The sequence below is a fragment of the Monomorium pharaonis genome, chromosome 9 (genome assembly GCF_013373865.1).
Source record: "Monomorium pharaonis isolate MP-MQ-018 chromosome 9, ASM1337386v2, whole genome shotgun sequence".
NCBI classification, from domain to species: Eukaryota; Metazoa; Arthropoda; class Insecta; order Hymenoptera; family Formicidae; genus Monomorium; species Monomorium pharaonis.
Window position 1 is genome coordinate 13,233,167 of NC_050475.1, and position 15,212 is coordinate 13,248,378.

Sequence of the window (15,212 nt, forward strand, 5' to 3'; positions counted from 1 at the left end):
ACACAGCAGGCTGAGTGAAACGGACACAGACCAAATGCGCACGGACCAAATGCGCACGGGCCAAATGCGCACGGACCAGATGCACACGGACCAAATGCGCACAGACCAAATGGACACGGTAACCTACAAACTTATCACATGGGTTGCGACTTTTTGGGCACCTCTACCGATGGAATGGGTGCGGAAAGGGGGGGGGTGCAAAACCCCCTTGAACCCCACCCCGTGTGTGTGTGTGTGTGTGTGTGTGTGCGCGCGCGCGTGTGCGTGCGCGCGCGCAAAGCATTCTCTGCAACACATAGGTTTGCGACTATGCGCATTTGGTCCGTGTGCTTCTGGTCCGTGCGCATTTGGTCTGTGCGCATTTGGTTTGTGTTCGTTTCACTCAGTCTGCTGTGTCCGTTTATTACTGTGCGCATCTGGGACTCACTCGGTGCGTCACCCAGAGTCTGTTCATTTCTCGCTCGTAGCGTGCTGGGTGCGGTAAGTTCTCGTCCATACGTCAACATTGCCGGCGTGTATCCAGTGCTCTCCTGGATGGCGGTATTGGAGGCAAACGTCATTGAGTTAAATACGAATAAAATTAATGTGCAATATCATATTGATACTCAAAATTCATGATATTTAAAAAATACCGTATTTATTCGCTAAAATGCAGTGCAAATTTCAAACTAGCGTGCAATCAACAAAAAACATCGTATCGACATGTTTTTTTTTAATTGCTTAGAAAAGAATAAACTTTTAGAATCTGAATTAATATTAGCAAGATTTTAACGAGAAACTTGTGCAAAATGATAACAAACTTTTACTTTTTTTAATTAAAAAACACATGTTTGATTTTCATGGGATACAAAAGGTTCGCACTTAACAAATCAAACTTTCGCGTAGGGATTCTCAAAGTAAAGTCTTTGCCCTTTAATTAAAAAAAAAGTACATGTAATTTGGATGATTTTTCGCATAGTTGCATCACTTTGAATATTGCCTAAAAATCGGTCAAAAATTTTGTTTCGTTTTTTTTTGCGCCAGTGTAGAAATACAATTTTTTTTGAGTCTCTTTGGACGGACTTTGTTCTAACGTTGCAGAAGTGTCGCCTTTTTGTCTTGCTACGTCTCTAATTTCGCAGCATACTTGTGATTTAGCTGCTGCCTGGCAGAGAGAAGAAAAGCTGTACACTCTCTTGAATCTAGGATCAAGTAGAGTTGCAATTGTTAAAAGTTTATTTTTTTCAAGAGATATATATTTTACCTCGATTTCCTTTAATAAATTTTTTTTTAATTCCATTGCAGCATTGGTGGCAGGCTTCAAATCATTTAATGTCTCTAATACATTATGACACAATGGCAAAACGATACTGGCAGTTACATATTTATTACCTGATATTTGAGTAGTCGCTTCTTTAAAAGGTGTTAAAAGGTGAATAATTTCAGATACTACTTCAATATGATATTTTGCTAACATTTGTGGACCATCTTTATGACTTCTATTAGCTAATATAGTTCCCAGAATGGGTGCTAGTTTCTCAAATTTTTCTACCATTTTAAGGGTAGAATTCCATCGAGTAGAAATGTCTTGTGTCAAATACATTATGTTGCCTTCACTTTTTCCACGCTTTATCTGTTCTGTTCTGAGTTCATCTAATGCAATGGTACTTTGCTTGAAATACGTAACAATTCTTTTAATTTATACAATAATTTTATCAAGTTCAGCTGTATTCTTCAAAGAATTTTGTACAACTAAATTGGTTATATGCGCAAAACACCAAATCCATTTTGAAGAGTTTGAGAACAATTCAACTGCCTTTTGCATATTAGAAGCTCCATCTGTAGTAATTGAAATTATTTTTAATGGATTCAGATAATATTCCTCACAAATCTGATTAAATTGTTCAGTTATAGTATTTGCTGTATGTCTTTCTGTTAGAGGCACTGCTTCCAAGCAAACGGATTCAAGATTGTAAGTCTCTGTATTGATAAAATGTCCAGTTATCACTAAGAAACTTCTAGTTGAATTCATTATGGTACATATATCTGATGTCTAAGATACGTAATGTACGTGATCCAACATTTCTTTCAGTTGTGACCTGCATACTTTATATTTTTCTTCTAAAAGAATTGTTAACGTAGATCTTGAAGGAATTTTATATAGAGGACAAAGAGTCTTAACAAATTGTATAAAACCCCCTTTCTCGACAGTCCTAGTAGGCATGTTATCTTTGCATATCATATTTACTAATGCTTCTGTAATCGCTATATTTCTTGAACCTCCTTTTTCAAAACTTGTTCTTTTATTTAAGACTTCTGACAATGTATTTTGCGAAAAGTGTGACGACGTAGAACTTTGTGATAAATTGTCAATGGACTTGGACAGTGGACTTCGTGATCTATAAAGAAAAAAATAAAAAATAATTTTTTTTAGATTTCTCATTTTCTGTTCTATTATAAAAAATTATAGACATTTTTCTATCTATTATAAATTTATTTCATCTTAACTTATTTCATCATGACTGCTTTATATGAATTCTGAGCAGAATTTTTAATCGTATAAAACAAGTTTAATGTCAAGCTAATTTCTAACGATAAGTATACATTACCTGCTATGTCTACTTGTACAAGTGTTGGATCCTTCTACATTTTCTTTTAAATCATCTTTATTAATTGTGAGCTCATTTTTTTTCTGCAATAAATTTTTTTATGCAGAACTTATATATATAATATAATTACATAACATTTTTTTATTTAAATTAAAAGCTTAATTTATATATTATAAATTATAAACTTAAAAAGTAAAAATAAAAATAATTTGATATTTGATTAAAATAAGAGAGAGAGAGAGAGAGAGAGAGAGAGAGAGAGAGAATAAGATGAATAAACGGGAGAGGGGGAGAGAAAGAGTACATGATGTAACCCTAAAGAAATGTAATAAATTTTACATACATACATATTTCATTAAAATTTTTATATAAATACAAATTAGTAACAGAATATCTTTATCTTAAAAAAACAGTACAAGTAACACATACCTTTTTCTTTTTCATGCATTCGTCAAATGCAAATAAATATTTAGTTTTTAAATGAGTAAACAAATTGGATGTCGTTCCAGAAGTTTTCACTTCTTTGGAATATAATGTGCATTTAGCAACATTTTTCTCGGTTTTTGTAAAATATTTCCATACACAGCTCATTTTCGAATAAATAATAACACAGAACATAAGGATAATAAGTCAATAATATGTCACATCACTTTTTGATGTCACGAACGACACGAACTGTACAATAGAGTAGAGTTAGTACATACGTACATACGTATGCGTACATACGTTATGCGTTATGCAAAAGTTTGTGCGGCTGTTCTTAAGGACCATCACACACGAAATGACATAAGCTATTGCATTAATATACATAGTATAAGAACGCTAGGCCAATAAGCATCTTATGTATATCAATATGGCGACTTTATGTTAGGAGCTCATTGGTTTAACGGTCTTATGCTATGCATATGCAACTTATGTGTGATGGCCCTAAAGACTTGTATTCTAAAATGATCTTTTTTAAAAAATATTCGTCTTTAAGGGGATGCTGGAGTCGTCTGTTTTACCGATTGAACGTTATTATTTTTAATTAGGCCTATTTTTTTACTGATTTTATAGAATTAAAAATCCTTCTCTAGAATTAAAGTATAGACAATAACAAATAGTGCCTCCCTATAATTTCATGTAAAAAAACAAAAAAAGTTAGTAAATTATACTTTTGTGCAGTCGTCTCGTATCTTTCATTTGCAACACATAAGTTTTAAAAATTTTGTAAGTACAAATAACTAGTACGCACTAATCTTATTATATGAAAGAATAATAAAATGCTTGCAGAAATGAGCTAGAAGCTTTGGTATAAGAAAAAAGCCTCAGAGAAAATTTCGTATATATGTGTGAGTGAGGAATCGGTACGAGGCGGTCCGAGGATAGAAACAGAGCACTAGTTTAATTCACAAATTAATATTAATACGTGTATTTTAATTATGGAAAAGAATTTTTAAATCTATAAAAGAAATATATACGAAATCTCATTAATAATGTGCACGAATGACTCTACATTATCGACCTCGATCAAATTTGAAAGGCAGTCCAGCATCCCCTTAATGTTGTTGAAATAGGTTAAAAGTATTTATTTTATTCATATTTTATTCATATTTTTTTTATTCGATATTTTTATATTGAAGTGAAAAAAATATCGAATATTCGATAATATCGATTTTCGATAAACATCTCTATGTCTTCAACGTCCTGTTGGCTCGCTGGACGGGATTGCATTTGGGCGAGTATGGCGGCGTTTTTCGGTGCTCAATTCCGGCTCGGGCGATCATGTCGTGGAACTCGCGGCTCTCGAACTGCCGTCCATTGTCCGTGATGACCTTCTTCGGGCATCCATGTTGAAGTACGATGTCTCGTTTATCGATTCGTGTGACGGCGGAAGCGGTGGTTTGTCGTAAGGGCCTGGTGGTGATCCACTTCGTGAATACGTCTTGGCAGACCAATATTCACGTATGGCCTTCGGATGACCTTGGCAAAGGCCCTATTAAGTCGATGGCGACGACCATATTTGGGGCGTCTATGGCGGCGTGGTGTAGGAGCCCGGCCGTTTGTCGTTGTACAGGCTTGTGTTCCCAGCAGTTTGTGCATTATCGTACGTAATTGGCGGCTTGCCAAAACATCCCTGGCCAGTAATACCTCTGCGCCAATCGAGCGAGGGTCTTCGTTATTCCTAGGTGTCCTGCGGTAGCGGCGTCGTGGCACTTCCTCAGTGCCTCCTCCATCAGCGGTAGCGGCAGGCACAGCTTCCCGGCGGATGTTTCGGTGTCTTCATCGGTCGAGTGACGTTCATGGAAGTGGCGGTATAGGCGGTCGCCTTGCACTCTATAGTCCGGATATTTGCGCGGGTTCTCTTGCACGGCCTGTAGTATCCGTTGGTGCCATTTGCAGGGCAAAATGGCTGCCAGATCCTGTCCATCGGTATTTTCTTCGTCTTCCTCCCTTTGCTCAAGGGGCTGGCGTGACAAAGCGTCCGGCACATGGTTGAGGGGCCCCCTTCCGGTACTCAACGGTGAAGTCGTGCTGCTGCAGTGCTACGGCCTAGCGAGCTAGGCGGCCGGTCGGGTTGTCCAGGGACCGTAGCCATCTGAACGAAAAGTGGTCGGTGATCACTTTGAACTTATAGCCCTTCAGGTATGGCCGCATCTTCTCGATTCCCCATACGACGGCGAAGCATTCTTTCTTGGTAGCCGAGTAGTATCTTTCGGCCGGTCGGAGGGCTCGGCTGGCGTAGGCTATGATCCGTTCTTCTTCATGGATGTTTTGCTTGAGAACTGCTCCTAGTCAGGCATCGCTGGCGTCAGTTTGTAAGACGAACAGTACCGAGAAGTCCGGGCATTGTAGCACTGGGGCAGTGGCCAGGCAGTCCCTTATTCTTTCAAAGGCCTGTTCCCATCGTTTACCTTTCCGTAGTAGGTCGTTTAGCGATGCTGCGGTCGTGGCGATTTGCGGTATGAAGCGGCGGTACCACGACGTCATCCCCAGAAATCTTCGAAAGGCCGGTAGGGAGGTGTGTGGCGGGATGTCCATAATTGCCCTTTTTCAGGATCGGTTCTCAGCCCTTTTCGGTCGACGACGTGGCTCAGGTATTTGAGGCTGGAGCGTGCGAAGTGGCACTTGTCGGGATTGATCTTGTGGTTGGTCCTTAGTAGCCGTTGTAGCACCTCTCGTAGGTTCTGCAGATGTCCCTCGAATGTTTTTCCCAAAACCACTATGTCGTCCAAGTAAGCAAAGGCGCATGGCTCCATGTCCGGCCCGATGACGCGGTCGAGTAGTCGCTGGAAGGTGGCCGGAGCGGCGTGTAATCCAAAGGGCATGACGGTGAATTGAAATCGTCCCCTGCCCGGGATGGCGAAGGCGGTCATTGGCTGGCTTGTAGGTTGGAGCGAGACCTGCCAGTACCCGTTCTTCAGGTCGATGGTGAACAGGAACTGGGCCTCTCAGAGCTGGTCGAGTATGTGCTGGACCGGTGGAAGCGGATAAACGTCCCTCTCTGTGACTTCGTTGACCTTCCGGAAGAAAAACGGTATCTTCCATCCTTTTTCTTCGCCAGGACGACTCTAGAGTTCCACGGGCTGCTGGCTGGTTCGATGTGCCCCTCCTTGAGCATGGCATCGATCTCTTGGTTCACAATGTGCTAAATAGCGGGCTTGAAGGTTCGGTACCTTTGTCGGATCGGTTCCTGCCCCTCACGTAGTCGTATGCAGTGTTCGGTGAGCGGTGTGATACCGCGCAGTTGCTCGAATTTTGGTAGGTATTCCCCTAGGAGGACTTCGAGCTCTTGCTGTTGTGCGGAAGTGTAGGGGGTGAGTCCGGTGGTCGCCTCGTCATCCGGTGACAGTGCCGCAATCTCTGGTAAGTTCCATTGGAAGCCTTGCGGAGCAGATTTATCCCGGCTATGACGGCGGAGGTCAGGCCTGGCGGCACGTGGAATGTGTGCCATCCGCGGTGGCGGCCTATTCGGACCTATGCGTGTATCTTCTCCTTGATTGTGCTGGTTCGGCCATCGGCCAGGTGTACGCGATCCTTGCCGTCAAACTGCACGCCCCACTTGCGGCTTTGATCTCACTCGTGGCGGGTTTCATCGCGGCGGTTTGTATTCCCATCTATCCGAGTCCCTATTCGGAAACCAATTTGTAACCGTGAATCCTGTGTCCTTATTGGCTGCGGATAGCCGCGGGATACAGGGTCCGGGCGGCAGGCTCGAATAAGTGAGAAGACGGTGGTATTCGGTATAATACTATGGTTTATTGCAGAATAACTCCTATGCTAATATGTACAAGGCCCTATGCTAATATGTACAATGTGTAATCTCGCCGTGCGAGATATTCGTGTGCTCTGTGCTGGCGACTATGTCGCGGCATGCGCTCGTATGTGATCGGTGTCGGTGCCTTGTTGGCTGCGACGGCGCGTGTGATCGGTGTCGGTGCGGCGTTCCGATTGGCTGCGTGGTGTGCGTGCCGGTCGGTCGGCGCGGAGATTGGCGGCGGGCGCGGTACTGGTACCGATTAGCGCGGCGGCGCGTTAATACGCTGTAGCCTTAAGGCCTGACGCTAGCGGCATTAGAACATGCGGTGGCCAGCCTGACCGGCGGGAGTGAGTCCCGGATGCGCACAGTAATAAACGGACACAGCAGGCTGAGTGAAACGGACACAGTAACAAACGGACACAGACCAAATGCGCACACTGCACATGCGCACAAACCAAATGCACACACGGAAAATCGCAAACCCATGTGATGCAGTGAATGCTTTGCACGCACGCACGCACACACACACACAAACACACACACACAAGTGAGGGGTACAAGGGGGGCCTTCGACCCCCCTCCTACACCCACCCTGTCCAAGTCACTAACCTATGTAGACTTTACTTTACTTGCAATGTACATGGATGGCATTTGGTCCGTGCGCATGTGCAGTGTGCACATTTGGTCTGTGTCCGTTTGTTACTGTGTCCGTTTATTACTGTGTCCGTTTATTACTGTGTCCGTTTGTCCCGCGTGGGTGACAGATCGCGGCGCCGGTTTCCCCTCAGTGTGGGGCACCCAGCTGAGACAACGCGTGCGACCACTCAGTGCGTGGCCGAGAGCCTGGGTACGGATCGTGTCGGTGAGTTGCCGCTTGGTATGCAGTCAGGAAGGCACTTACTGCGTGCCGGAAGGATCGTATCCAGGTTATGGCGCTCAATGTGCGCTCGAGGATGCCTGGCTTAGTGCACCAGAAGGTACGGTCTGCTCAGTGGGAGCGGTGCACTTGCACACGGTTCAAATGGACACGGTCCATTTGGACACGATGCTTTTGGACACGATATCTTGCGCACGGTTCAAATGACCACGGTGCATTTGCACACAGTGCATTTGGACACAAAAAAAATTTTATTTAAAATGTACACCAGTTATATGCCCACGTAAAATTTGACCACCAATATTTGCATATGAAGAAATGCCCACCGTTCACTTGGACACGTAAAAGTTGCACACCATTCATTTGCACACCGCTCACTTGCACACCGTTCACTTGCCCACCACTCATTTGCACAACAAGAAATGCGCACCGATCATTTGCACACGGAAAGATGCGCACTGATCATTTGCACACGGAAAGATGCGCACCAATCATTTGCACACGGAAAGATGCACACTGATCATTTGCACACGGAAAGATGCACACCGTTTATTTGCACACCGTTCAGTTGCACACCGTTCAATCAAACGCACATTAAATAATCATTGTGGCTGCGTTTGTAATGTGTACATGGGTTAGTAACTTGGACGGGGTGGGTGCGGGAGGGGGGGCCGAAGGTCCCCTTTGCATTCCTCGTGCGTGCGTGCGTGCGTGCGTGCGTGTGTGTGGAAAGCATTCACTGCACCACATGGGTTTGTGACTTAAATGGTGTGCAATTATACGGTGTGCAACTGAGCGGTGTGCAAATAAACGGTGTCCAAAAGCACCGTGTCCAAATGAACGGTGTGTAAATAATCGGTGTGCATCTTTTCGTGTGCAAATGATCAGTGCGCATCTTTCCGTGTGCAAATGATCGGTGCGCATCTTTCCGTGTGCAAATGATCAGTGCGCATCTTTCCGTGTGCAAATAATCGGTGCGCATTTTTTGATGTGCAAATGAGTGGTGGGCAAATAAACGATGTGCAAGTGAATGGTGTGCAAGTGAGCGGTGTGCAAATGAATGGTGTGCAATTTTTACGTGTCCAAGTGAACGGTGGACATTTTTTCGAGTGCAAATATCCGGTGGTCAAATTTTACGCATAAAACTGGTGTACATTTTTAATAAAATTTCTTTTGTGTCCAATTGCACAGTGTGTAAATGCACCGTGTGCAAATGCACCGTGGTCATTTGAACTGTGCGCAAGATATCGTGTCCAAAAGCACCGTGTCCAAATGCACCGTGTCCATTTGAACCGTGTCCAAGTGAGTGCCACCCTGCTCAGTGCGCAGGCCGGGAAAGCTCTGTCTCTTATCGCGAGTGGAGGGTTTATATACCCTCCACCCGGTGGTGAGGGAAGCAGAGAAGAGCGAAGGGAGCGTGCGAAGTAGGGGTAATGGCCTTACCTCCGTTCTAGCGGCAGCGGGGGAACGGCTCGTTACAAAATTAATAAATAAAATTAATATTAATTAAATTATTCGATCAAATAATATTAAAAACGACAAACATTTCCAAATTCTTTTTTCAAAAAGTTTTGTTACAAACAATATTAGAAAACATTTACATTTGAAATTTGCATTTGATATAATTAAATATTTCATATTTAGGAAATGAAATGAACGAAATTCCGAATTATAGTATGAGAGAAAAAGGAAGTATTACTGTGAAGGAATCAACGTAAGCAAATAATAAGTAGTAATTTTTATTCTTTTCAAGAAAGAGTATAAGAAGCCATTTTGGGCTTTAACACCCCCTTCTTAGTTTTACGCTCATGTAGAAATGATAAGCCGCTCCTTCTTGTTAATAGTATATGTATTAGTATATTACTGGTGCAGCAAATAATAAGTATTATTACTACAAATTACATTTTGAATAATATTTTAGAAATTCTTAGAGTAGATATTTAAAATGGCTTCTACCCATTTCAATACAAAGCTGAGCACTAATTCTAAGAGTTTCTAAAATATTATTCAAAATGTAATTTGTAGTAATAATATTTATTATTTGCTTACGTAGACTCCTTCACAGTATTACTTTCTTTTCCTCTCATATAATTCGGAATTTTGTTCATTTCTTTTCCTAAATATAAAATATTTATTTACACCAAATGCGAATTTCAAATGTAAATATTTTCTAATATTGTTTGTGACAGAACTTTTGAAAAGAAGTTTTGGAAATGTTTGACTAATGTTTTTAACATTATATGATTGAATAATTTAATTAATATTGATTTTATTTATTAATTTATTTATACATAAAACGTATTTCAGAAACATATTTTTTATTGATATTAATAATGTTTTATCGAATTTGCAACTGATATTACTTTTTGTCAATTAAATTAGACTTGATTTAAGAATACAGCAATAGATGTTAATAGAGATTTCATAGATTTATACGGTGCTATAGTCATTCGGTACCATGCCGTTTAGCGATACTCAAAGTGCCCGGCCGGCCGCTTAGTTGCGCCGCGCCTAACAGCGTGAGCTTCACGGCCTGTGGTTGGAACATTTCAAGTGCGCACCATTTGAAAACTATTAAACTCCTCAAAATTTTACTATTGACATTTCGACTCAGTTTTTCATGAAGAATACGTACATGCCGGCTCCTCCGGTTAATCTGGAATACCCTGTATACATATATTTTATTATTCTTATATTCTATTTTCTATTCTATTATTTATCTTATCTAATCTAGGTTATATTATAATTACACGTTGTGTTATATATTCATGATATAAATTTATTGAATTTTATTTACAATGCATAAAATGTTTATGAATCCGGGCTACATTCTTAGATCATACATAATTCTGTTTCTTTTAATGTTGCCTAATTCTGCCTCTGCTCTTATTACATCAGGTACAGCGTTTTCTTCTGGATATATTACAACTGGAAACTCGTCATTTCTTAGCATATAGATATTATGTAAAACACAACAAGCTAATATGACTTGCTGTATCTTTTTTACATCAGTGAAGGATAAACAATCTAATAGAATACGGAACCGCACTTTTAGTAATCCGAAAGCTCGCTCTGTGGCCATCCTAGTTGAGGACAAACAAATATTATAATTTGTTTGAAATATTGTGAGATGACCATTATCTCTAAATGGAACCATCACATGCGGATGAATTGGATATGCAGTATCTGTTACAATATGAGTGTCAAACGGAAAATATTCATTTGGAACCTCAATGTAATGAGCAAGGGCAGAATTTGTAAAAACTCATGTACCGAGTCGACATGTCCTGCGTAACAATGAGTAAATACACATTTTTTGTTACACACAGCTTGCAAGTGAATTGCATGAAATTGTTTTCTGCATATATACGAAGCAGCATCTTCCTTTGGAGCTCTGATTTTGTGATGTACGAATCATCAAGAACTCCAATTACATTTGGAAAATTTTTTACTTTCAAAAATTCGTCAATTGTGCATCTTAATGTTTCATCTTTTGGCCATTGAATAAATCTTGGTGCGAGACAATGTAAAGCAGAGCTGTCATTTACTTGCACATTTCGGGCCGATTTTGTTGTCACCGCTCACTGTCCTCTCACCGCGCATCGACCCGCAAGATGCCTATAAACACAACGCGAGAGACTTTGTCTCAGGAGCGTCACGCGTACTATACGTATGAGAGAATTGAATCCCCCTAAGTAACAATTAGAATACATTTTTTTATAAATAATTGTAGATTAATTATAAAAAATCTATATTATTGATAATAGTATTTTAGGTATATAATTACTCTTTTTATATCTTTTAATAGCTTTGTTATAATCTAATATTTTATTTACAATTCTTACCTTGTGTATATTATATTTACAATATCTATAAATCTTATTTTATAAAATTTATTTTTTTAAATACAATTGATGTAGAAATATGTATTATATAATTATTGCATAATTGTAATTAAAACAATAGTTTCCACGTCACCCATGAGGTACTATTGCTGACGCGTTTTTTTAAAAGTGGTTTCCCCAATAGGCCTACTCCACTGAAGAGAAGAATAATGTAAAAAAATAAAAGAGCGGAAATTAAAGAAACAATAAAAAAATTAATTTGATTTTCTAGGCCGTTTACATGATTGTACAAGAGAGGGAATATCTATTGAAATATTTGAAGAAGTAATTCGCATTAATGAAGTTAATGATGTATCAGTCAAGGAAGAACGTTTATCAGTTTTTATGTTCTTCATTTTTGAAAATGAACATTCACATAGATATGTGGATCCAAACATAGAAAAAATTCGGAGACTAAGATCCTTTAGATTAGAATAATTTGACACATTTAAAATTTTGAAAAATTCCACTCCCTTTTTCGGACGCGTTTTGAGCGTAAGGTCATTTTGCAAGTCGCAAAGATCTTCTTGAAACTGTAAATCTTGTTGTTCAATTTCCGCAGTCAGAGGATTTTCAAAGAGAGTTAAATCCTTTCTGAGAGTTTCAAAATCACTAAAACGCATATTAAATTGATTGATTAATGAATCTATTAAATAAATATACTTTTTAAAATTACAATTTACGCCGTATTCTTGGAAAAGAATCTGGCAGGAGAGACTATCTTTTTTCAAGTGATTTTTTAGTAAAAGTAATTTACGACGAAAAAAATCAATATTAGACTAATTGAGATATTGCCTGGTTGGGCTTTTGCAACTTTAGATTTAAAATGTTTAAATAATTTATCAAATCTGTCATTAAAGCGAGTTCACAAAGAATCTCTGTATCTTCAAAGAGAGATTTAATATCATTATCTTTTGCAATAGAAATTTTTTGCAAAAAAAGAAAGATCTCTTTTCTTAACGCGAAGAATTTTTCTAAACATTTCGCGGCACTGAGCCATCGTACTTCGCAGTATAGTGGAACATCTGTATAAATTGCATCATGTTCTTCGAGAAAATTTTGAAATTTCCGATGTGAAAGAAATTTGTGACCGCCTTTTATCAAATTGATAATTTTGGTAACAGTTTTCATGGCGGTACACAATTTTATATCTTTCTCGCACAATGCTTCTTGATGGATAATGCAATGAATAATTCACCGTTATTCTCTACTACACGCTCTCCACGATTGACCACCTTCTAACCCTCCTCCAGGCTCCTATTTCCTCATCTCACTTCAGAGCATCACTAACACACTTCCTCACTCTACAGCGCCACTTTCTATTCTCCAATATTGTTTTTATATTAAAATATAATTTTTTCTTGTAATGATGTTTTTACACTGTGTGTGTGTGTGTGTGCGTGCGTGCGTGCGTGCGTGCGTGCGTGCGTGCGTGTGTGTAAAGCATTCTCTGCACCACATAGGTTTGCGACTGTGCGCATTTGGTCTGTGCGCATTTGGTCCGTGCGCATTTGGTCTATGCGCATTTGGTCTGTGTCCGTTTCATTCAGACTGCTGTGTCCGTTTATTACTGTGCGCATCTGGGACTCACTCGGTGCCCCGCGGTGAAGAATTCGGAGTCGGTAGGCGCGGGAATTAGCGCGGTACGGCGGGCGGTATTTTCACCGTGCTGGTAGTTCAGTGTGGCGGGGTTCGCACGGTGCAGTGGGCAGTCGCGAGTTTTAAACTCGGATAAGGCGATGATCCATGGATAGGATACGGATCTAGATCCGAGAACGCTCGGGAGAGACCAAGAACACTTGACCCCTTTGGCCTAGACCGTTTTTGCCAGGAACGGAGCGGGTCAGTGACCGAGAGATCTCGGCAAAGGCAGAGAACTCTCTACCCTTAATGCACTGGCCCCAGGAGCAGGAGAAGATGCGAACAGAGCCGGAGAACGCTCGGCTAAAGCGGAGAACTCTCCACTCTAATCTCTGGTCGCGGTTTAGGAAGCTTCTGTCTTGTCGTGTCTTGGCGAGATCGTTTCAAGAGAAGAAGTGAAGCTGCCTCCACCGGGATGGCCTTTTATACCCGTCCGGGTGTAGGGTCGGTGACTCTCGGGAGTCTTCAGCCTCTTCCGTACTCGATCCCCGACGGTCGGGAGATCGGTGGGGAATTGCGCGACTTGCGGAGGTGATTTTCGCCTCGACGCGGTGTGATGTTTTTATGACAGGCCGATGCCCCGTATCGTGACCCGGCAGATATTCGGCCGGGTCGTACGCGGTCGCTGGTCGCCGACGGGCGGGGGTTTGTTACATCACCCCCCCCCCCGCTAAAGCTGCGCCTGAATTTGAGGCGCTTATCTCCCCTGCGTCGGGGAATAGAATTTTTTTCGGCATGAACGAAGGCGACCGAGTCTGTCGAAACGTAGATGCCATCGCCTGTTTCCTAGTCGGGCCTTGTATTCCGGCTGACATGCACGGCGAAATGCGGGACGGTGATACCGGACTCGACGGTCACGGTGATCGGCGGTGGAGGTGCCGGGCCGTATATCTGGAGTGGTTCCAAGGTTGGCCGTTGTCCCGCTCTTGGTAGTTGTGGCCTGGCTGTCGGTGGTGGACGCTGTGACCTAACAGGCGGTGATTGGAGCATCCAGGCGTTCCGTTCTTGGTTGCGGCGGTCTGACGGCTGGATCAGTCGTCCTTGGCGATAGCCCACCATGGCTACCCGCGTTGTTGGTCGTGCGCCGGAAGTGGTGTTGCGGGCGCGTCCGGGCGAACCCCAGGTTAACCGGATCTTTTCCGGGTCACCCAAAATTTCGTTGATGACAGCGATAATATCTGCCTCCATGGCTGTCAGCGAAATGATGTGCTGCTACCGGTTGATCGGAGCTCGAGAGTTCCTGCCCCTCCTAGGTGATCTGTTTGACCTCGGAGCTCTCCGCCGCTAGTCCCCGGTGTTGTTGTTTTTGTTTTCTCTTGGATGGTCGTTGTTTGCCGGCTTCAGTTCCTGTACGTGGATATGCCGATGCCATTTCCCCCCTCGGCTGCGCAAGTCGACAATAACGGGGGAGATAATCCGTCGAACCTCAAGTGGCCCGATGAATTTCGGCGCGAGTTTTGCGTTAAACGCGTTCGCGCTTTTGAAGAGTGAGTGGTCACGCTTTCATATCCACTCTCCGACTTTTGGCTTCCAGTCTCGACGGCGCAGGTTATAATGACGTTCTTGTCGCTGGAAGGCGCGCGCATTCTGGATTCTTACTAACTCGTACGCGTCGTCTAGTTGACGCTGTAACGCGTGCGGTTGTCGGCGCTCGGTTTCGGGAAGTTCGGTTGGTTGGCGGAGCTCGCGTCCGTACGTAAGGAACACGGGCGTGTATCCGGTCGTGTTTCGCGGTGTTGTATGCAAACTGAAATTGTTGTATGCAAGCTGACATGTTTGTCCCAAGCGCGATGATTCCGGCGGACGTATTGCGCGATCATTATTTTAACGCGGTTTGTTCTCTCGACCGGGTTACAATGCGGCGCGTATGCCGGAGTGAGTCTGTAGCGGATCCCGTTTTCCGTGAGCAGCCGCTCGAGCTGTGACGATCGCAGTTGCGTCCATCGTCCGACAGAACTTCCTCGGATCACCCATGCCGGAGA

The 15,212-nt window shown here is 42.3% G+C and overlaps 1 protein-coding gene across 1 annotated transcript; it reads right to left on the reverse strand.

The window, feature by feature from the left end:
• Window positions 1-1,262: 1,262 nt before the first annotated feature.
• LOC118647391 lies at window positions 1,263-3,523 on the reverse strand. Its single transcript, XM_036292199.1, has 3 exons — window positions 3,018-3,523; window positions 2,589-2,671; window positions 1,263-2,378 (listed from the first exon to the last, which is right to left on the reverse strand). Exons 1-3 carry the CDS (start codon window positions 3,204-3,206, stop codon window positions 2,033-2,035), a joined length of 618 nt encoding a protein of 205 aa, XP_036148092.1. The 5' UTR covers window positions 3,207-3,523; the 3' UTR covers window positions 1,263-2,032.
• Window positions 3,524-15,212: the final 11,689 nt, after the last annotated feature.

Bases quoted from the DNA above. Each gene is read 5' to 3' on its own strand.
- LOC118647391 (XM_036292199.1), bottom strand. From the start codon at position 3,206: ATGTTCTGTGTTATTATTTATTCGAAAATGAGCTGTGTATGGAAATAT. The intron at 2,672-3,017 runs GTATGTGTTACT...AATTTATTGCAG, and splicing joins AATGCATGAAAAAGAAAAAG to AAAAAAAATGAGCTCACAAT. The intron at 2,379-2,588 runs GTAATGTATACT...TTTTCTTTATAG, and splicing joins TGTACAAGTAGACATAGCAG to ATCACGAAGTCCACTGTCCA.